Raw genomic sequence first — 22342 nt, forward strand, 5'->3', positions numbered from 1 at the left:
TTGCCAATACATGAAACAAATCACTAGACGTTCAGAAACCTCAGTTTGAATCTCAGTTCAGATCCTGGCTGCCCGTGTGACACTGGTCAAGTCATCCTCTGATAGACTCCAAATCTCTAGAGTGGAAACAGTGTACCTACCAAGGCACCAAAGGGTATTTGCAGGTTAACAACCAAAATAAGTATTAGTGGGGACTGCCAGAGCTGGGGTCATCTGTAGGGGCTGAGTTTGCCGACCTGCTTTGTCTTTCTTTTCAGCCCCTTCATGAATAAGTTTTTTCCAGCCAACTTCCCAAATCGCCAGTATCAGCTGCTCTTCACACAGGGCTCTGGGGAAAACAAGGAAGGTCAGTGCTGCCCACTTCCCCTGAAGTATGTCTCCCTCTTTTCTTTCTCCAATATGGGTCTCCCAAAGAAACGAGTACTAAAGGAGAAACTCAATTCTTTTTTTTTTTTTTTTTTTTTTTTTTGAGACAATTCTTATGGCCCTGGTTCATAGCCCAGCTTTGCCACCACCTAGATATGGGAATCTGGATGTTTGTTACCCCATCTGTAAAATAAAAATAATTTAGTACCTTACCTTCTTCTGTTAGGGAGTAAACAATAAGCAGAAAGCATTCAGCACAGTGCCTGGCTTGTATAGGCCCCCTAGTTAAAGCCGTACCAGACAGCTCTTAGCGTGGCTATCGTGATTGTTTCACACAAGCTTTGAAAGAGATAACTGTGAAGATATGTATGTTACCGTGCGGATCAAACAAGGTGACAAGAATAACAATGGCTTGGACCAAATGGAAGATAATTCACACACATGAAATGAAATGCCTGTGGAATGTATTCCATTCTCTCCTGGTTGCCAAACTCACTCTGCATTGTCCCCAAAACATTGATATGTTTCATCTCTGCGTCAAGTACATCTTTGCCAAATAAATACTGGATTTTTTTTATGGCTACGCCTGTTTTTTTAACAACCAACCGTAAAGCCCTTCAGGGTTCCGAAGCTTTATAATACTCGGGGGACCTTCCGGAGACGTCTAGGATAGCAACCATCCCGCAGTCTGAGGGAAGACAGGAACATTCCAATTGGCCCGCGAGCTCCGGGGGGGAGCCATATAGTGCCGCGAGAAGTGTGCCGCGAGAGATTTGTGCCGCAGCTTGGCGCATGTCCAGTCCGAACCCGAAGTGGTTGTCCATCCTTAGATTTGGATGCTCTGACGCATTTTCCGGTCCAGACCCCGCCCTTCTTGCAATCGGAAATCCGGAGAAGAGCCGGAAGTCGGAAGAAGAACCGGTGGGGCAACCACGTGGGGGTCAGAGGAAACGTGGTGGGTGGTCAGTGGAGCGGAAGTCATTGGTTTTGTACAGCCGTAAAGCGCAATCTGTCGGACCATCTTCCGGTTAGCGACAACGGCCGGCACGGATGCCGGTGCCATCCTTCCTGTAGACCACGGACTCGGACGGTCAGCGATCCGCGCTTCGCCTCAGCTCTCTTACCTGTCGGTGCCCCTTCACCAAGATCATGTTCAAGAAATTTGACGAGAAAGAAAGTGTGTCCAACTGCATCCAACTGAAAACTTCCGTTATTAAGGGTATTAAGAGCCAACTGACTGAGCAGTTTCCAGGTATCGAGCCGTGGCTTAATCAAATCATGCCTAAGAAAGATCCCGTCAAAATAGTGAGATGCCATGAACACATGGAAATCCTTACAGTCAACGGAGAATTACTGTTTTTCAGGCAGAGAAAAGGACCTTTTTATCCAACGCTAAGATTACTTCACAAATACCCGTTTATCCTGCCACACCAGCAGGTCGACAAAGGAGCCATCAAATTTGTGCTCAGTGGTGCAAATATCATGTGTCCGGGTTTAACATCTCCTGGAGCGAAGCTCTACACTGCTGCAGTAGATACCATCGTGGCGGTCATGGCAGAAGGGAAAGAGCATGCCCTGTGTGTCGGAGTCATGAAGATGGCAGCAGCAGACATTGAGAAGATCAACAAGGGGATCGGCATTGAGAATATCCATTATCTAAATGACGGGCTGTGGCACATGAAGACATATAAGTGAGCCTTAGACGCAATACACTTGAGCTAAATATAAATATTGTGTTGTATCTGTGTGTGTGTCTGTATGTGACATCATGAAGACAATACCTCTGTGGTTGTGCTGAATAAATTCAAGATGCCTTAAAAAAACAAAATCGGGGTGTTGTAACCATAAGAGAGCAGAAATTTGGAAACAAGCAGCTTGCTGCACTGTGGAGTCTGACAAAAGTGGCCGAACTCTGGCCTAGGGCAGTCTCCACCACCTCTCTGAGCTTCCTTATTAGGGAATTCGGAAGCATCCAGAGTGGGTCTGACATCAGGGTCTCTACCAAGGTGCTCCTGATGAGAGCAGCCTTTGAGCCTCTTTTCTACATCTCTGTCTCTTTCCTCCTTCCTCTGCTTGTGAAGCATTGCCAGCAATTCACTTGATTTCCTAAAATCTTGAGCTGTTCTGAGCTTGGTAAGAGTACCATTAGTTGGGAACCCACTGTGTTCCAGGCACTGTGATGAGGGCATTGTAAGAACAGCCTTACTTACTCCTTACCATCATGAGGAAGGTACTGTTGACCTTTTACAGATAGGGAAACAAACTCCTAAGAAGGCACTGCCTTCACAGGGACACCCAGCGTCAGGTGGCAGAGCTTATGACTCTAACATCCTACATTTGATCTGGGCTGATGTTCCCCCTCCAGAAAGTTGAGGGGTGGAGATGGCTCCAGTGAGTTTTTCCCATCCTAATTCCCCCCACCAATCTAACCAAGCCAAGGCTGAGCCTATGGGCCTGTCTGACCATGCCAACAGCCATGCCCTCCTCCATCCAAGGGCTGACAGGTTGGGGGGACAGGCTCGCTCTGGGGAGTGGACTTACCTGGCCTCTCTGCCCAGAGATCATCAACTATGAGTTTGACACTAAGGACCTGGTGTGCCTGGGCCTAAGCAGCGTCGTTGGTGTCTGGTACCTTCTAAGGAAGGTAAGTAGTCAGAGCCTGCTCAGAAGGGGAGGTTGGGGTGATAGGGCAGGATGGGACACAGCAAGCTGGTCTCACTCCCACCTTTCTTCAGCATTGGATTGCCAACAACCTGTTTGGCCTGGCCTTCTCCCTTAATGGGGTAGAGCTCCTGCACCTGAACAACGTGAGCACTGGCTGTATTCTGCTTGGAGGACTCTTCATCTATGACATCTTCTGGGTGAGTCAGGCAGGGACATGACGTCCAGCTCTGAGGGTCCGCCGCTTCCTGGCTTCCCTGAATCTCTGGTGCAAGTGGCAGTCTGACAGAAGTTTGTCCCCCAAAGCAGGTCTATTTTTGGTCCATCTATAAATCCAGAGAACCTAGTGCCTTCAGATCCCCTCAGATGGTCTTTCCAGGGAAACTTAATCCTGTGTCTCTGGGGCAATTGAATTGAGGCTCAGGGACATTTGGAGAGTAGTGGTGGATGCTGGTGAATGGCCCAGCAAAAAGGACAAAGGTTAGTTGTGCTCTGGCTGCATACTCACTTTTCTGAGGTACTGCTGAAAAGGGTCTGAGATTTGTCTAACTGGAGCATCCTTTCCCTAGCTCCAGAAGACCTCTTTGAATGAATGCTACCTACGGTCTTTGTCTTTCTGTCTCTCTTCTTTTGGCGGTTGTGGTAGTGTTTCAAGACATGATTTCTCTCTGTAACAGTCTGGCTGTCCTGGAGCTTGCCCTGCAGACCATGCTAGCCTCCAACTCAGGGATCCAACTGTCTTTACCTCCCAAATGCTGGGATTAAAGACTTGTGCCACCGCCACCTGGTGGAATCTAGCTGCTTGGGCCAGTTAGAGTCTTTCTCCTTCACGTTTTCTTTTGCCCAGAACCACATGAAGGGCCACCTCAATTCAATATCAGTCAGGTCTGCACTGGGCTCTCCCAGTTCCTTGCTCGACTCTCTTATGCCTCCACAGTACTGCATTTAGAAGCCTAGGGAGCCTTTTCTTACCCACCCGCTCCCCCTTTAGACTCATGTCTTCTCCTTCCAGGTATTCGGCACCAACGTGATGGTGACTGTGGCCAAGTCCTTTGAGGCACCAATAAAATGTAAGTGACCACTCTCACATCCAAGCCATCCTCCTCTCTACCCAGTTGGGTCATCATTGCTGATGTTACATCATTGGTGTCAGGGCCTCTTTATTTCCTCTTCGTTGATCTTTTTTCTTGTCTCTTTTCTTGAACTCAGGCTTCCTCACAGACCCTGGCCATGGGCCACTTGGTCATGACTTCATGTGGCATGAAATATATAGGAACGGGAACAAACATGGGCAAGGTGCTTAGCAGTATCACAGGGCCTGCAGGGCCTCCACGTTCACTGCACCACACTGGGGTTCCCTTGCTCCCTGACTGCCAGGTGCTGTTTGTCTACCAACTCTTGGTGGTGTCTGCACCTCACCTCGGTGCTGCTCTTTACAGTGACTGGTGTTTATATAACAGTATTAGAAAATCCAGCGGTGGGGTTGGGGATTTAGCTCAGTGGTAGAGTGCTTGCCTAGCAAGCGCAAGGCCCTGGGTTCGGTCCCCAGCTCTGAAAAAAAGAAAAGAGAAAAAAAAAAAAAAAGAAAATCCAGCAGTGCTGGGTGTGCTGGCACATGCCTTTAATCCCAACACTTGGGAGGCAGAGGCAGGTAGATCTCTGAGTTGAAGGCCAGCCTGGTCTGCAGAGTTCCTAGAACTCACTCTGTAGATAAGGCTGGCCAGGTCTGCACAGAGAAACCCTGTTTCAACTCCCACCCAAGAGAAAATGGAAAACCTTAAGTACCAATGTCTTTGAAGAAGGAAAGTTTCTTTGGGTGTTTGTTGAGGTGCATTTCAGGTAGCCAAAGCAATCGTAGAACTAACTCACTGTGTGCCTGAGGTGACTTGAGCCTCTGATCCTGATGCTTCTGCCTCCAAAGTACTGAGATTTCAGGGCCTAAATAAACAAGGAGACATTTTTGTTATCTCAGTTACAGTAAGCCTGGGTAGATGAGCTCAAGGATGGGATGCCGTTCTAAAATCACCAAAACCGAGGTTACTTCTGCCTTCCCACCCTACCATTCCCAGTATGCTTAAGCTCAGCCTCCCATGGTCCCCGAGAAGAACCACAATTCCAGCACTGACTCCTCACCCAGACATGTCCAGAGGCAGAGAAGGAGAACTCTGTTTCTCTTTCCTCGAGAAGGAGTGCACCCCACTCCACCCCTGCCACCCCCAAGGGCACTGGGGAGGCTTCCTTCGTGCTTCACTGGCCAGGTCATGTTAGGGGCTGTAGGTGTAGCCAGTAGTGAAGTGTTCACCGGTAGGACTTGGATTCAGTCTCCAGCACCACCCCTCCCCCCCCCCCAAAAAAAAGAGATGGCTCAGCAGTTAAGAGCACTGGCTGTTCTTCCAGAGGACCCAGGGTTCAATTCCCAGCACCTACATAACAGCTCGCAACTGTCGAGCTCCAATTCTAGGGGATCTGGCACCTTCAGGCATACATGCAGGCAAAACACCAACGCATATAAAATAAAAATAAATAATCTTTAAAAAATTAAAGCATTGGTTTCTTTGGCTGAACATGCAGGAATGAAATCCTGGTACTTGAGAAGAATGAAAGTTCAAAGCCAGTTTGGACTTCATAGCTAAGTCTGTCTCAAAAGCAAACTGCTGTGCTCCAGCAAGGTAGATGGAGAACGCAGATTAACGTGGAGTCTCAACCCTAGATGACCCTGAATCACCTGAGATATCCAAGCTCAAGGACCTTACCGGGTGGTTTCAGAGAAAAAGAGGGTGAGGTGACCTTGAGAGATGCGTGGTGGTCTGTCCAATCATGGCAGCCCTGGCTTGGTCCCATGGCAACTGGAAGGAAAGACAGGGATGAATGAAACCTGTGGCTAGGTGATCCTAGAGTCCTTGCTGTAAGAGCTGCCATTTCATCCTTTGTGCACCCTGTCATCTCCCTGTACACCCAAAGCACAAATATGTTTGAGTCCTACTTCACAGGGCTGGAGGCTGGGGAAACAGAGTCCTCTCTGACCCTTCCCATCTCGCCCCTGCCTCTCCCTGCAGTGGTGTTCCCCCAGGATCTGCTGGAGAAGGGTCTTGAAGCAGACAACTTTGCCATGCTGGGACTTGGAGACATTGTCATCCCAGGTAATTGCTGGGAGTGGACGGTGGTGGAGGGTTGGAGAAGATGCTTGGTATGTCAGAGTTTTAGTACTAACTGGGAAGCTAGCCTTACCTATTGGGAATGAGCAAGGTCAGATTCTCCCTCAGTGCGTGTTTGTGGTTTGGTGGTGTACGGCAGGTTTCTTTAACATAAGAATGGCCTGAACTGGGGCTGGGGATTTAGCTCAGTGGTAGAGCGCTTACCTAGGAAGCGCAAGGCCCTGGGTTCGGTCCCCAGCTCCGAAAAAAAGAACCAAAAAAAAAAAAAAAAAAAAAAAAAAAGAATGGCCTGAACATATATGGCCAACCTGGAGCTGGAGGGAGCTCTGCTTATGGGAGAAAAAGCCTGCCAGGCCTTAGTCTGAGGTCAAGGGGTGAAGCAATTGAAACTGTGTGTCCTTATCTGTGGCCCTCTCCCTACTCGCCTGTCTGGGATCTGTCTAACCTAGTTCCTCTAAAGGATGGATAGAAAGTCACACTGCCCTCAGCAGTGGGCCTCTGATTCTACAGGGTGAATAGATGGAATTTCTGTATTCCAGGTTAAAGAAACAGGCGCAAAGAAATGATTCTGCTTGTCTAAGAGATTGGGTTTGACATATCCCACACACCTCTCCCCCCGGTTCCCCACACTATACAATACCAAAGTCAACAGGGTAATTAACATGGGAGAGATGTGATTCCCGTAGTAGGAGATGATGACACGTGCCTTTAGCCCCAGTAACCCCAGGCACAGGGAATTCTGAATTAGCCTTGGTTAGCTGCTCAACATGGGACTCTTATTAAAGAAAAAAAAAAAAAAAAAAAAAAGTAGGGACTGGAGAGGTGGCTCTACAGAATACCCAGGTTCAATTCTCAGCACTCGTGGCGGCTCACAACTCCAGTTCCAGAGGATCCGACACGAATGGACACAGACACACAGACACACAGACACACACACACACACACACACACACACACATACACACACTCGTGTGTGCAGGCAAAATAACAATGCACATGAATTTTTTTTTTAAGATTAATTTTAAGCCCCCTGGCAGTGGATAGAGACATCTCAGTGGTGGTGGTGGTGGTGGTGGTGGTGGTGGTGATGGTGATGGTGACGACGACCAGGGGCAGAACAGATTGTGGTCCTGTGTTCCTCCTAGCTCGATGCCTGGCTTGGTGGCCAGAACTGTTTTTTAAGGAGAATGATAGAATCCCACCCCTAGGTCCAGTGCCTTACATCAGTGGTTCTCAACTGTTAATAAAGTTCCTTATCTTGTGGTGACCCCAAACCACCAAATTATTTTCATTGCTATTTTTCATAACTGTAATGTTGCTGCTGTTATGAATTGTAAATAGCTGTATTTTCCAATGGTCTTAGGTGACCCCTGTGAAAGGGTCATTTGACACCAAAGGGATCATGGCCCATAGTTGAGAACCACTGCCTTACAGACAGATGCCCACTATTGACCTGGTGTGTTTGGTTCTGGGCTTTAGGAGTACATACATCCTCTCCATATTAGTTACTCCAGCATCTATACACGTCTCCGAATCTTCTAGGCCAGAGAGCAGCATGTTGGAAACCCCTCAGGTGCCAGCAGTTGAATACAGTTTTAGAGCCTCTGCCTCTGCTTTAGTTGGAGAGCTGTTACCAGTATGAGTCACCAGGGGGCGATGAGCCCCAAACACTGTGGAAAAGGCAGCTCTGGTCAGCTTTCTCCACCCATCTCTCCTCTCACAGTGCTCAGAGGACGACTCATTTCCTTCTTTAAAATTAATGACATGAGGTGGGGAGCATAACTCAGTGGTAGAGCCCTTGCCTGGCGTGCACAATAGTGGGCCTGGGTTCCAAAGGCAGCACTGTAAATATATCTATTGATCATGATTGGTAGTTGATGCTTTTGATGGACACAGAATGTTTCAGCTCTTGAGAGGTTGTCCTCAGCTAAGTGAGACTTAGACCCTGTCCTGTGTGAGCCTGAAAGGCCTGTGAGGAGGGAGGTCCATTAAGGATGTGTGTGGCACACAGGTTGCACTGGCTAGCTGTGTCTCAGGGACTCTGGATTCTGGGGCATTTGGACTTTGTTTTGAAGTGTAGGTCGGGTGCTAAGGGACAGAGTTTGCATTCCTGGGCTTCCGTGGTACTTCCCAGTGGACTGCCTCTAGCTCCAGTCCTCCACCTCCTACCAGGCGGCAGCCACAGGGCTCTTTCTAGATCTGTTTAGGTGGTTCTCCTCCCAGAATTCTCCCAGTGTCTTGTGTTCCTTTCTCAGAATGGAGACCTGGGCCTGCTGCATGGCCATTCTGCGCTGTCTCCCTCCTGCTCCACATTTAGCCGTGCTAGTTCCTCAGAACCTGCTTTCCTTCCCTGGCCTGTGTCACCCTCAGTGAAGCCCTCTTCAGACTAGGGCCCACTGCAGTCCACCTTTTATATCACAAGACGTCCATCTTTCGGTTAGGACAGGCCTAGATTGGGTATCCTGCCGGAATCTGTCATGACTGGTGTCGTCCTCCTGCTGTCCTGCCCCCTTGGCTGAGCTCTAGGAGCTGTGGCTTTACTTGGTCTACACTGTGCCTGGTCAGTGGGACACTCGGTGTTTAGACGGCCCATTGTGATAATAAGGTGCTGGAGGTGGGCCAGTCCGGTCCATCAGTCGGGTACCCCACTCCATGTCCCCACCTCCACCCCAGTCCCGGCCTTCTAACTGTGCCTTTCCTCTCAGGGATCTTCATCGCCTTGCTGCTCCGTTTCGACATCAGGTAAGCACGGGAAGGCCTGGCCTGGGCTTCTCCAGCATTCTCCAGCTTTCAGGAGCCCAGAAAAGGGACCTCCACCCATGTCCTGCCAGAGAAATTCTCATTCCACCTGCATTCTGAAGTTTGAAGTCCACCCCCACCCTCCCGCCGCTGCCAAGGGGGGGGGAGATCCTTTTAGTTGAGATTGGTGTTTGTAGCCCTGTGCCCTTGGCGGCCAGTCTGACCTTGTCAGCCTCAACCTCATTCCATGGTGGTAAGCAAGAGTTCCCTCTCGGGTCTGCTGTGCCAATTCAGGGAGCGCGCTGAGCACAGGCTGACCTCGGTGGCTTTGGGGAAAGCCAGCTGCAGCCGCTCTATGTCAGGCTGTACTTGGGCCACTGTGTTCAGGTCTAGCTGTTCCCTGCATTCTCCCTCCTTGGACTGTTTACAGGCTGTTGTAGAATCTAAACTTAAGGCTGGACTGGAGCTCAAAGGAACACTTGCCAAGCACGCACAGTGCCCGACTCAGTCCCCAACAGACTCCCTGGGCCTTGCCCCAAATCTACATTCTATGGGGATAACCTAGGGCCAGCTTGTTTTTCCCCTAAGAGATTTGCGCTGGCTAAAACTCTTAGAGTCATTTCTAGATTTTTACATTTGTTATTTACAAATGGCCTTATGGCTTTCCCATTTTGACAAAGGTATAAACTGAACATGGAAGAAGAAAAGTAACTTATCGACAGAGACATAGCTCAGGGAAGTACAGTGTGCACGGCTGTCCAGGCTCCTAGCAGAGACTCCACACCAACACATATGCAGCTCCAGTCTTTGCAGACAGAATGTGCCTCCTCTAACCTCCTCTTCCACCTTCCCGCAGCCTGAAGAAGAACACCCACACCTACTTCTACACCAGCTTCGCTGCCTACATCTTCGGCCTGGGTCTCACCATCTTCATCATGCACATCTTCAAGCACGCCCAGGTGAGCAGCGCGTCCCTCGCGGTGTCTAGAGTGCTCCCTCGACAGTACAGACCCTACAGGGAGTCGCTCTGTCATATGCACAAGCAGCCCAGAAGTCAGGACCCTGTGGTGGCAGCAAACAGTCGTGGCTTTTTGGCTCTTTGACTTGTGACAGTAGGGCAGCTGCTGCTCTAGGCATTCTCGGCACACCACTGTCTTCACTGGGAGAGCAGACATTTTGCCAGAGCTCTCCACCTGGTTTCTGCCTGTCGCCCCTAAACAGACAGTGTGTCACTTGGCCATTCCAGGTATGGGGGAGGAGGCTGGCGTCCCAGGCAGCCTAGCAGGGAACAGAGCAGGACCGAGTGAGCGGGTGCTTCCGCCAAGTGGAAGCCAAGGCTCTGCTGCCTCCTCCCACCACGGTAGGCGGCAGATACTGAGCCAGCTCAGTGGACAGCATGGGGTCTTGGGGGTCTGAAGGGAAGAAGCCACTAGGGACTGGACAGAAGGATTGCTTCTCCTCCTGTCTGACCGACACAGGGCACGAGCCAGGCTCTGTAACCTGAGTCCTAGAAAGGTGGTAAGGAAGCTGGAGCTGGTGCTCCATCCAGTGAGTGGGGAGTAGAGCTCGGCCTTGACCTGGGACAGCATAAAAACCAGGCCCAGGCTGCAAGAACAGTCTCGGTGCAGAGGCCGAGGAAGCCCCAGTGGGAATCCACCAGACGCCTCTCTGGGAGGCAGGCCAGGTCATGGGAGTTCCATGATCGAATTTCCTTAGTTGTTAAGTTAATGAAAGCAGAAAGGGGAGTGGCTTAAAGGTGGGACAGACTACACCTAGATACCTTGTTTTTTGTGAGGTCAGTTGCCCACAGCCCAAAAATATTGAATGGAAAACTCCAGTTTTAAATGCCAAGATAACTCTTACTGTCTACATGAGTCTTTCCTGATCCAGAATTATCACACTGCACACCACTAACCGTTACAGACGTAGGCACACACAGCATGCTATGCTGTACAGTTTTGAGGTGCCCTGAGGATAAGGGGGAAGCTACTGTACTGTTGTTTTTCACTCCTCCCATCTCCAAAATACCGTCACATGGGAGCTGCCTTAGAATTCATCACAAGATCCCATTCTTGAGCTCCGGGCCTGTGCTTAAACCTTCGACAAAGATCCAAGGGTGTGGCTCATAAGCAGAGAAATCCAAACTGTTTGTAGAGCCTTCTCATTCAGTCATTTATGTTTGGTACAGCCTCTGCTGTGTCAGTGGAGCATGGCATGTGCTTGGTGAGAGGATTACAGATGGCCAGATCCGGAAAGGCTTAGAGGCCTTTTCAAGGCCTGTGCTACAGCTCCCAGCCCTGCGTTGGAGTAGGCCAGAGACATTCATTCCCCCTGCAGCCACCAGGTGGCGGGCTTGCCTTCTCCCCTGGAGAGGAAGGAGATTCTTGCTCTCATGCAGGGTACAGGGAGGGCCCAGAGGCCTAGAAGGACAGACTTGACCAGGTAATCCAGCTAGCCAGACTATGCCCAGGCCTGTGCACCTGGTCTTGATTCATCGAGATGGCTATCTCCCTGAAAGTCCTTGAAGAGGGGATCCAGGGCGCAGGTGGAGCCTAATGAATGGTGTCCGCTTCTCCAAGAAGACATGAGCAGCCCCTGCGACAACATTGCTCTAGGTAGATGTCCCCTGTATGGCCTTCAGTTCACTTAGCCTTTTAGAAAGCCTTCCCAGCTAGGCATGGTAGTACATGCCTATGACCCCAGCATTTAGGTGGAAGAGGAGGAGCAGAAGTTCAAAGTCAGCCTCATAGCTACATAGCTAATTCCAGGGAGCCTGGGTTACATATATGAGAAGCTGCTTCAGAAAGCCCTGGTCCCTACCTCACTGCCCTGAATAGTACATCTCTCTTTCTCCTCGACACTCATTGAAGAGTTTCCCGGGTACATTGAGAAGAAAAAAGAAGGCAGGCTTGTATCCCTCTGACAATAGCAAACCTCCTCTGTCTTAAAAGAAACCTTCCCATGAGCCTGAGGCCACCAGCTCCCTGGTAAGAAGGCCACTGGGGATGACTAAAAGTCCACACATACTCCCCTGAAAGTCCTACATTCTGCCCAAGGCTGTCTTGGGGAAGAGAATGCATGGGCTGTAGAGGAGAGCCCTGCTGTCACTCCTGACCAGCCCTTCCCCACCCTCACATCCCCACTTTGCTCACTGGTTTGTCCTTAGTTTGTTACTGCTATGTGACAGAGTGTTGGGTTTGTGTACATGAGTATAGGTGCTTGCACAAGCCAGCAAAGGGCTTCCGAGTCCCTGGAGCTGGGGTTACAGGCAGTTGTGAGCCTACAGAACCAACCTCGGGTCTTCTACCAGAGCAGTGTGCGTTCTTCACCCCTGAGCCCATCCCTCCGGCCCCCATAAATCAAGTTTGCTGTTGGAGTTGGACCTTCCATCCCTGCTCTGTTCACGTTATTTTTTCCTCCTAGTCACAGGGGCTGTGTGATTTGGTTTCGTTTGGTTAGGTTTGGCTGATGGTTGTTTGGTGTTTCCCTGGCTGGCCTGCAACTTACTGTGTGAGAGTACACTATCATTCATGAGGTCTTCCCGCCTCTACTTCCCAAACGCTTGGGTAAAGGTGTGCACCACCACACCCAGCCTGGTTTTGGCTGTTTGGTTGGTTCATTGCCTGTTTTTTTGTTTTGTTTTGAGGCAAGTTCTCCCTGTCTAGCTGGGCTAGCCTCAGACTCGGAGTAATTCTCTTGCCTCAGTCTCCTTAGTGCTAGAATTCCAAGTGTGCACCACAATGTCCACCTTCTCCTTTCTACTTTCTAGATATTTTATTCTTTCTCTAGCTGCCCCGCCCACACCACCTGTGGCAGTGCTGGGAATCAAACCCCAGAATTGCTTAGACTTTAGGTGAGCAGTCTGCCACTAAGCTAGACCTCTGCCCATTTTTCTAGTTTTGTGTCCTGAAAGCTTAAATCGCTTCACATGTCTTATTTCTCATGAGTTTGCTTAGGACTTAGAGTACCTCCAGCTGCTTCTCACAGCCTGGGTCATGGACCTCAAAAACCCACAAGGACCCAGTGCCGGTGAAAGAAGCCCAACTTCCCAGGTCCCATCCCAGCTTGGCCTTACACACCTTCCATGACCTTGGGGAGGTCTGTCCCCTTCTGTGATCCTCAGGAACACCATCTTTAGAACTCAGGTCTGGATAGTTAGGCGTATTACTAGATTCTAGGGTGATCTATGTAAAGTAATGTGACTCACTATCCTCCCAGACCAGGGCCAAAAAATGGTCCCCTGAAGCTCATCCTCAGGTGCAAAGAGAGACCTGCTGCTGCTGGGTCACAGGATGGCTTCATACTGAGACTGATGTCTGTTATCTCACTCCATTTACCTCCAAGATAAATTATCTCTTAACTCGTGAGCAAAGAGAAGCCATGAGTACACCTCGTGCCCCTACCTCCACCCCCAACACCACACACACACACACACACACACACACACACACACACACACACACACACCACAGCCCACTGCTAAATGCCAGACATAGAGACTGACCAGGGAAGAAGACACTTGCTCCCTCCACGTCCACAACCCACCAGGGGACAGAGACTCCATTCTGCCTACAGTGATCACTTACACACTGCCAGGGACCTGAAGCCATGCAAGTGGAAGCGTCTCCACAGAGACAAGGTCTGAGGAGAAGGAACCAGGCAGAGGGATGAAGAGTAGCCTAGGCAGCTGAACCCGCACATGCCAAGGTCCTGGGGCTACAACTAAACTAGATCTTGTCTTCCACAAGACATGGAAGAGATGACAAGGGTCACATCTCATGGGGTCTTCCAGTAGCAACGGTGTTATGGTGTGATGTCCACCTTTCAAAGGTAATAGGCAAGGAATGACTTCAGGGTCTAGTATGTGGGACTTCCATTCTCCGGTTAACTCTCAGAATGGAGACCTGGGCTGTCCCCAAAACATTAGACCTTCTCTGTCCAAAGGGGGTAGTCACAGCATGGAGGTGAGCTAGAAGGACCAGGGAAGGCCTCGTGCCTGAGGACTGTCTTCCTTCTCTCTCAGCCCAGCTTTCCCAGGGTCTTAGCACAGACTTGGGAGAGGTGGGGGGCACAGAAGTGTAAAAGCCAGTGAGCAGGAGTCGCATTTAGACTGGCTGCAGCCACAGGTAGCTACTGTCATTGTTCTCACCCTGTCACTGTGTCTCCCAAATGCAAGGCTCTGCCCCAGCCTAGCTGCCGGCTACTAGGAAGAAAGCCAGCCAGAGAAGCAGCAGCACTGAACTGGTGTTTGTGATTCAGACACTCGCTACCAGTCAGGTTCCTAGGGAACCTTAGAGCCCTGCATCCAGTTTTTTACAGTGCGTGCTTTTCCTGCCAGAGAGGAGGAGCCCTGGTCTCTGGCTCTAGCCCTGTGTTTAGGCTCTGCCATTGACTCACTCTGAAAACCTGGGTCTGAGCTATCCCTCAGTTAACTTCAGAAAAGGGCTGGGGTACTGGGATGTCCTGAGTCAGTGCCTTCCCTCACTAGCCTCTGTCTTGTCCTAGCCGGCCCTCCTGTACCTGGTCCCTGCCTGCATCGGTTTTCCTGTCCTGGTGGCACTGGTCAAGGGAGAAGTGGCAGAGATGTTCAGGTAAGGCGGGATGGGGCACACCTGCACACAGCCTGCCTGATCACGTGAGCATTGTCTCCGAGGGAGTGTCCACCACCTGTGCCTCTCTGTTGGTGACTAGCTGCCTGGCCTGTGCTTTGCTGTGGGACCTTCCCTAGGAGTAAAGGAGGTCTAGCCTAGGGCAGCCTACATGCCTACTGTGTGTTAGACAAATGGCTGGTAGAGGTTCTCTCCAGACTGCCCATTGTCCAGGGCCTTGGATCACAGGCTAGCTCTGTCACCAGGTGACTTGAGACATCTTCCCTCACCCCTACCCCTACCCCCCAACATCAGTTTGCATGTACTAGGACAAGATGCCCTTAACAAGAAAGCATCTGTCCATCCCTCTCTAGCTGCCTCTGTAGCCATAACCTACAGCCTATTCTTTTCTCATATGCCCTCCCCTTCCCCACGGCCACTACCACATCTGCCACACCTTGTGCACAGCCCCACCCCTACCCCAGGGCCTGCATGACTCCCAGCAGGTGTCTGCTCCCCAGCACCACCAACCCCATCTGCCAGAGACCTAGAAATAGCTGCCAGCTACTATTAAAGCTGCCCACTCGGGGGCCTTCACCCAACTCCACCCGCTTGGCCTCGAGTTGTCCCCCAAGTGCCTGCCAGGGCCTCCTGTGCACCTGGCTGCCTCAGAGCGACAGATGACTCACCCCTTCCCCATGCTTGCCCTGCCTGGAATCCCCAGCTCCGGGCTCGGCCTGCCGGTTGGAAGCCCGCCCACCCCATCTTCTGGCAAGGCACCTGGTGCTTGAGGTCAGCACTCCATCTCTCTCTGTACATCCCTGCGTGGAGAGATCTCTAAACCAGTCCCCTGTATCCCCATGGTTTAATTAAGCTCTGAGCACCCAGCCAGGGCAGAAGCTGCCTCCTTCCCCCTCTGAGGCCTGGTTTCCCTAAATGCTCTCCTGGGCAAGCCCCACCCTACCCAGAAGGTCCTTGGGGAAAAGCAAGCGAGCCAGGCAGTCCTCTCTTCTGTCCTCCATGCCTTTCTCAGCCTCATCTTTTGCTTTTATTTCTTTCTCACTGCCACTTTGAAAACTCATGTGATTCATTCTTGAATGGGTTACATTTTGTACAGTTGCTACTGCTGGAGAGGTGTCTCCATAGTCAGAGTACCTGCTCCTTTCTCGGAGGACTCTAGTATGGGTCCCAGCACCCACACTGGGCAGCTCACAACAGGCCTCCACAGGGATCTGAAGCCTATCCTCAGTGCATGTGCTAGAGCAAACACACACACACGTGTACATGCTCACCAAATCCCATAAGTTGTCCTCTGCGCTCACAAGCACCATGGCACACATGGATAAATTTGTATCGGTCTAAGTCACTGTTCTATTTCCGTGAAGAAGCACTATGGCCAGGGCGCTCTGGTGGAAGAGAGCATTTAATTATGGCGCTTGCTTACCTCAGAGCCTTAGTCTGTTAGTTGTGGAAGGGAACATGATGGTTGGGGTATAGAGCAGGAGCTGAGAGCTGTGTCCTGGTCCGCAGGCTGAGAGCAAGACACTGAGCTGGCATGGACTTTTGAAGCCTCATGGCCCACCGATGTCACATGTCCTCCACAAGGACACACTCCTAATTCTTTTCAGCCACTTGCCGATGACTATGGAGGCCGTTTCATTTCATACCACCACAGTACCTGTAGACAGACTAGGGAGAGCACTCGGTCACTAATGCGCTTGCTGCACAAGAATGAAGAACTGTGCCTGAACGCTCAGCACCCAGCTGGCCAAGTGGGTAGAAAATGAATGTTTCTTTTAATATTCACAGCTGAGCCTGTGCCTTATGATACTTCATGCTTTAACCCTGTCCTCAGGCACAAGGACCACTGATTGCAAGACCAGCCTCCACTAAGATGGGAGGATTAAGGTCAAGCCGCAGGCTGGCAGCCTGAGTGGCAGGCAGAGTAAACCTTGTTTCAGCCAGGTGCCTTTAGTCCCAGCTGCTGGGGAGGCTGACCCAGCAGGGTCTCAACTGTAAGTCACACTATGCTCATGAGGCATTGATATGGTGGCCTCCTGGTTACCTAAGAAAGGGTGAACCAGCCCAAGTCAGAAATGGAGCAGTCAAACCTTGTTTCAAAAAACAAAACGAAACAGTGGAACATGACCTTAATCCTGTCATGGTGGTGCATGCCCTTGAACCTAGCATTTGGAAAACAGAGGCAGGTGTGTGTCTGAGTTCTAGCCCAGCCAGGGCTACATAGTAAGATCCTGTCTCTAAGTTAGTAAAGAAAAGTTTAAAAGTTAAAATTTTTTTAGAGAACTCTAGGGAGATGGCTCAGCAGCCAAGAGTACTTCTTGTGCTTACAGAGGACGTAGTTTTAGTCTAGCACTTACATGGCAGTTCACAACTCTCTGTAAACTCCAGGTCCAGGGGATCCACACACTTCTTTCTTCTGCAGCCTCATGCATAAATGTGGGCGAAGCACTCACATGCCAAAGAATTAAAATAGTGGTGGTAGAAGGGGGGCAGCGACTTTCATAAGTTGTCCTCTGAACTTTCCACAAGCGCCATGGCACACACAAATCGACTTTTTTAAAACAAACTAGGGATATGGCTGTTAATAAAGTGCCTACTGCAGAAGCATGAAGACCTGGGTTTGGAAACCCAGCACCCAGCAGGGGCGAGTGGCACACATCTGTAACCCTGGCTTTGTGAGGGGATAGCCATACAGATGTTTGGAGTCTACTAGACAGCCAGTCTCGCCAGTAGGTGAGCCATGGGTTCATTAACAGACCCTGGCTCCAAATGTAGGGTGCAAAGTTAGAGGGGAAGACATAATCACCCTCTGACCTCCACGCACCTGCGCATGCACATACAGCACAGCTTCGAGAAGGGAGGCTACGCTCCTGTTCAGTCTGCTGGAGAGGCCAGATCTCACAGACCTGCAGAGACCGGTATCATTCTCTAGCACCTTCTCTGCACTCTGGTGCTTTTTCCTACATGTGGTGTGTTAGAGGCCAAGGTTCAAACCCAGAGCCTCACTTAGGCTAAGCGTGTGCTCTCCTGCTGAGCTACACCCTGGCACTTGCTATGTTGTGGAACAGCATATGTTAGAGACCCCGGTTTGGCGGCATGCTCAGCCCATCCCAGCATGCCCTGCTTCTCTGTTGTCGGCATGGTGCGCTTTGCAGTGCTGCACACAGGCTGCTTTACACTCGGCAAAGTGGAAGTACAAGCCATGGAACCAAAACAGTGGTGCTCTGTGCCCCTAGGGCAGGATGTCTGTCTTTCCCTGACCTTTTCCTCTGTATCTCCTTGTTCTGTCTTCTCTGTCTGTCTCTTACACAGCTACGAGTCCTCGGCCGTAATCCTGCCTCATACGCCGAGGCTCACTCACTTTCCCACAGTCTCGGGCTCCCCTGCCAGCCTGGCCGACTCCATGCAGCAGAAGCTAGCTGGCCCTCGTCGCCGGCGCCCGCAGAATCCCAGCGCCATGTAATGCCCAGCGGGTGCCCACCTGCCCGCTTCCCCACTGTCCTGGGCCTAAGGTAGGGCAGATGTTCCAGCCTTAGTGGAAAGTCAGGGAGTGTCCCTGGGGCTGGTGGCAGGAACCATCAGCACTTGCTGCCCAGGCCCAAGGCAAGCAGGTGGCCCAGAACCTCAGGGTACTTGCCGACAGTGGGAGTCACATGAGATGAGCATGTGTGGCCCTGTCAGACTGTAGTAGACCTATGACTGCTCCATTAAGCCTATGACTCTGGACACACGGCTCTCTCCTCTGTGCTCCTTTATTCATCAACCAGGTACTTGCTGCCCCCCTGGCCAGCCAGGAAATATGCACTGGGCTTAGTAAGCAGAGACCCTGATGAGAGCTAATGTGTCTACCCTAGAGTAGCATTGTGCTGGTCACCAGAACAGTTCCCACCAGGGCAGAGCTGTTAACTCTGGACACAGCTGGTCTCCCAGAGTCTCGTCCCCTGCTACTGTCTTCTCTCCAGCAGAAGATACAAGAAGCTTAAAGTTGATCCACACAAGTCCAGCCCCAGCCTTCCCCATTTGCCACTGCCCTTGCAGCCCCTTGGCAGCACGGGGCACAGGGAAAGCTAAGCAGGGCGCCCATGAGGACACACAGATGGCTGGGGCCAGGTACTGGCAGAGGGTAGGCTTGAGATGCAATGACCTTCCCTGGGATCGCAAGGAGGGGGCAAAGAAGACTCTGCCCCCAGCAGCCTCTTAAGTGTGTTCCTTTGTTTTCTGGTCAGTTATGAGGAGTCTAACCCTAAAGATCCAGCAGCCGTGACTGAATCCAAAGAGGAATCAACAGAGGCGTCGGCATCCAAGAGGCTAGAGAAGAAGGAGAAATGAGGCGGCGCTGCCTGACCCTTGAGGGCCAGACCAGGCAGGCAGGGGATGACCTGTAGGCGACAAAGACAAGAAGACACCTGCAGGAGGCGAAGGTGGCTCCAGGATGGGGAGCGGGCCTCTGCTGCCTGTCCCCTCTCCCCTTTCTCTGGCTTCTTCTGCTCCTCCTCATCCCCTGCAGGCAAAGGAAACCCTCTGCTGCTTCCTTCCCCAGGAGCCAGGTGGGAACTGAATGTGGTTTTTAGATTTTTGTATTGTGGACTGACTTTGCCTCACATTAAAACTCATCCCATGGCCACTTAGGCCACTGTGCTCCCAGGGAGTTCTCAGCAACTCTACCCAGTGTCTTGTGCTGAACTCACTAGGTCTTTGCAAGCGCCTTCTTAGGTGTCCACCTCAGGCCAGAAGAGGGTTCCCGTGAGCCTTCTTCCCCAGCCAGCGATTTTCCTCCCCGCCTTCTTCCAAACTCCTGGGGACAGTGAAGGTGGCGGGCAGTGCTGTATGTGCCCTGTTGGCCTTGGTATGGGATGAAGAGAGTGTCACAGGGCACCCCACCTCAGCCAAGGACCGTGTAACTATGGACAGACGGCTCCTCCCTGGCTGGAAATCAAAATACAGCCCAGGTCTTCAGAAAGCCTGCACTGGGAAGGGAGCAAGCCCCAGAGAATAGAAGAGGCCATCCAAGGTCAGGCAGGAGTTAGAGATCCCATAGTCAAAGTTTCCCTCACTCCTGACCCTCAAGAAAGTCCCCAAGGGACAAGAGAGGGCAGCTCATCCCCTGTCCACCTACCCAGGTGGGAAAACTGAGACAGTAAAATGGCCATGACCCGTGAGCTTTCCCTGGCTAGGGTTCAGGTTTAATGGCTAAAATTAACAGATTGGAAGTGGCCAGAGAACAAAGACTACCCAGAGCCTGGACTTGAGTGGGCTTGAGTCTTCCCGGTTTCTGATGTAGACCAAGTGTGTCGATACAGGATTCTGATTTGTACTTACAGTTCTAAGCTACATGTGCTGGCAGCCCCACTGTACAGAGAAGGAATGGGGCAGTCCACCCTCAGACAGTGATGTGACCTCAAGCAGTTGACTTCAGCTCAACATCCTCTTATAGGACCGAGTCACTGTGGCTGGTATGCTGGGCCCCTCTGAGTTAGCCACCCGACTTCTCTGAGTCTAAGATTCTATGGGGAGGAAAGCCTGAAAGGCTTCTGTAGGCAGGGGGTCTCTTTAGGGCCTTCTTGGGTCTCTGCAGGCCTGTACTGCCTTCAGGGGGAGGCCATGTGGTCCTGGAACAAAGCCCCTCTGAGGGTGGCAGATGGGGCAGGCAGCCCAGGCACACAGTGTGGTTGGCTCTACAGCCCACAGCCCACAAAGGCCTCATTGAGTCACTGCCGACCCCCAGCAGAGGCTGAGGTGGCAGTGGCGCCGGGCGCCTGCCACCTAATGACCATCCTGGCCCTGCCAGATGTTCCACAGACCTTGCAGCACCGATCAGGGCTTGCCTGGCCAACCAGCCACAGAGGCCACTCCAGTTCCAATTAACCAGCTTCAGCTGAGCAAACAGCGGGCAGCGGGGCCCAGCCTGGGCGGTAGGCCCGGCCGGCAGAGCCTCTGAGTCTAGACTCCAGATGTGAACCACCACCGCCTGAGCCCCATGGAAAAATGGCACCAGGCCGGGCATGCATTGGGCCTGCATACTGGGAGGCGGGATGGGTGGTTGGGCAGGGCCTCAGATGGGCCTGGTGCCAGGCTTACCCTGAAGTAGGGGTGGGTTCTTCGGAAGCTGCTTTCAAACAGATTTCCCCTAGTTTGTGGTGTTCTCTATATGCCTTGGTTTTTCCAGTAGGAGGAGGATGTAAGGGGTAAGACCATCCCCGCAAGAGACCCCATGCTCCATACTTAAACCAGGTTAGCATGTGGCCAGCATTGTGTAGTGTTCTAGAAATGCTCGCTTATCCCTGTGTAGTATATGCCTGCCAGCCCTGCACTTGTAGAGGCGGCAAGCTGAGATAAGGTTTGTCTACAAAGCAAGTCCCAGGCCAGCCAGCACTACATGATAAGAACTAGCTCCCACCCCCAGCCCCCAAAAAAGGGCAAGATTGATCCATACTGGTTTGTGACTAATCTTGAACTCCGGAGACTAAGACAGGATGATCATTTCAAAATCCCCCTTGGCTGCAAAGAGTTCAAAGCCAGACCCTGCCTCAAAGCCAAGTGGGGAGATTAATTATAACAATCCTACAGGGCACCTACCATATTTACAGATAAGAAAACTGAAGCAGTGAGTCAGTACTGGCCTGGGAGGTGTTTGAACCTTGGTCTCTGGCTTCTAAGCTCGTGTTTACCACTGTGCTGGTGGATTCCTGATTCTTTGGGGACAGCATAAGGATATGGGGACAGGGAGAGGATGACGATGGTTTCTAGGATGAAATCCCTTTCTTTAGCTAAGGAGATGAGAGCTTCCTCTCAGAGCAGGTCCCCCTTTGGAAAGTCCGGAGCCCTTCTGTTTCCATGCCGTGTCAGACACCAGCTAAGTCGCTAAGGGAGGACATAGCAGGGAACACAAATGGTGGTTCTCTGGAGCTGACAGCCTGCAAGATGACATTCCTCTGGGGAGACTGACTGAAATAACTGAGTGGATGTGCCAAGAGATGATGCCACAGGAGATGGGCTGCCTGCCCCGACCCTAGTGGGCAAAGCAAGGGCTTGTGCCATCCAGCTGCCCTTGCACAAAATGGCAAACAAACTAAGTGGCCCCACCACCACCCCAGGAAAAAAAAAAGCCAGGCTGGCTGGGGTCTCAGCGGCAGCCTGCGCCTCCTTCCTGTTCTCCAACTATGGACGCCCCTCGTGACTGCCGGCCACGGGAGGAGCAGCATCCTGCGGGGTGCGCCAGGAAGGGCCTTGCAAGCGGGAAGGAAAGCGCCACCTCTCTCGCCCCCGCCAAGGCCACACCTGGACTCCGCAGGCGGTAGGGCCCGGCCAGCGCCTGGCTCCAGCGAGTCTGGGCCGCCTCCCTACGCACTGCGGGGGCCGCCAGCTGGGCTGCTCGCCTGCGCAGCTCCGCTGCCGGAAGCCGTTCGCCCTGGGGGCGTGGTCCGGGGTCGGTCCCACCCGGGAGGACAGGGTCACTGTGGCCCAAGGACAAGCTTTGGAATTTCGGCTGGCTTTACCTTCTCTATTTGTGTTTTTCTTTCTTCCCAGTCCCAGGGGACTGAAACGTGCTAGGTGAGCGCTTTATCGCTGAGCTAAACCTCCACCCCCTCACTCCCCACCCCCCACCCCCGCAACCTTTTACTTTGATGTTCTTACCTAGAAAATGAGGGACTTGTACCCCACCCCCAACACCTGGCGCAGTGCAAAATTATGCCGGCAGTGTGTTAAAAGAATGCATGCAAGGGTCTAGAACAGCCCTGAGGCCTGGCCTTGTCTTGGGCAAAAGCTTCACACAGGGGAGGAATCCTTTGTTTCATCCCTGAGCTGCGTTTT

At 51.7% G+C, this 22342-nt stretch overlaps 2 protein-coding genes across 6 annotated transcripts in view; both read left to right on the forward strand.

Moving 5' to 3' along the window:
* The window catches only part of Hm13 (histocompatibility minor 13), a 35312-nt gene extending 16118 nt beyond the window's left edge, over positions 1 to 19194 (forward strand). For 2 of the 5 annotated variants that reach the window (NM_001399536.1, XM_087652283.1), the window contains 10 exons: positions 258 to 346; positions 2925 to 3010; positions 3102 to 3227; positions 4040 to 4097; positions 6084 to 6167; positions 8888 to 8924; positions 9778 to 9880; positions 14427 to 14512; positions 17843 to 18042; positions 18757 to 19194. In NM_001399536.1, the coding sequence (NP_001386465.1) occupies positions 258 to 346; positions 2925 to 3010; positions 3102 to 3227; positions 4040 to 4097; positions 6084 to 6167; positions 8888 to 8924; positions 9778 to 9880; positions 14427 to 14512; positions 17843 to 17993 (820 nt within the window). In that variant the 3' untranslated portion in view covers positions 17994 to 18042; positions 18757 to 19194. The remainder of the gene's footprint in view (positions 1 to 257; positions 347 to 2924; positions 3011 to 3101; positions 3228 to 4039; positions 4098 to 6083; positions 6168 to 8887; positions 8925 to 9777; positions 9881 to 14426; positions 14513 to 17842; positions 18043 to 18756) is intronic. The other 3 variants (XM_087652284.1, NM_001399537.1, XM_087652285.1) reach the window with 2 other exon arrangements.
* Positions 1416 to 2194, forward strand: Mcts2 (MCTS family member 2). The gene has a single exon (NM_001408789.1). The coding sequence runs from the start codon at positions 1516 to 1518 to the stop codon at positions 2059 to 2061; it is 546 nt and encodes a 181-aa protein (NP_001395718.1). The 5' UTR covers positions 1416 to 1515; the 3' UTR covers positions 2062 to 2194.
* Positions 19195 to 22342: the final 3148 nt, after the last annotated feature.

The sequence above is a fragment of the Rattus norvegicus genome, chromosome 3, assembly GCF_021556685.1.
Source record: "Rattus norvegicus strain SHRSP/BbbUtx chromosome 3, alternate assembly SHRSP_T2T, whole genome shotgun sequence".
Classification (NCBI taxonomy): domain Eukaryota; kingdom Metazoa; phylum Chordata; class Mammalia; order Rodentia; family Muridae; genus Rattus; species Rattus norvegicus.

Coding starts and splice junctions, on each gene's coding strand:
- Mcts2 (NM_001408789.1), top strand. CDS start 1,516: ATGTTCAAGAAATTTGACGAGAAAGAAAGTGTGTCCAACTGCATCCAA.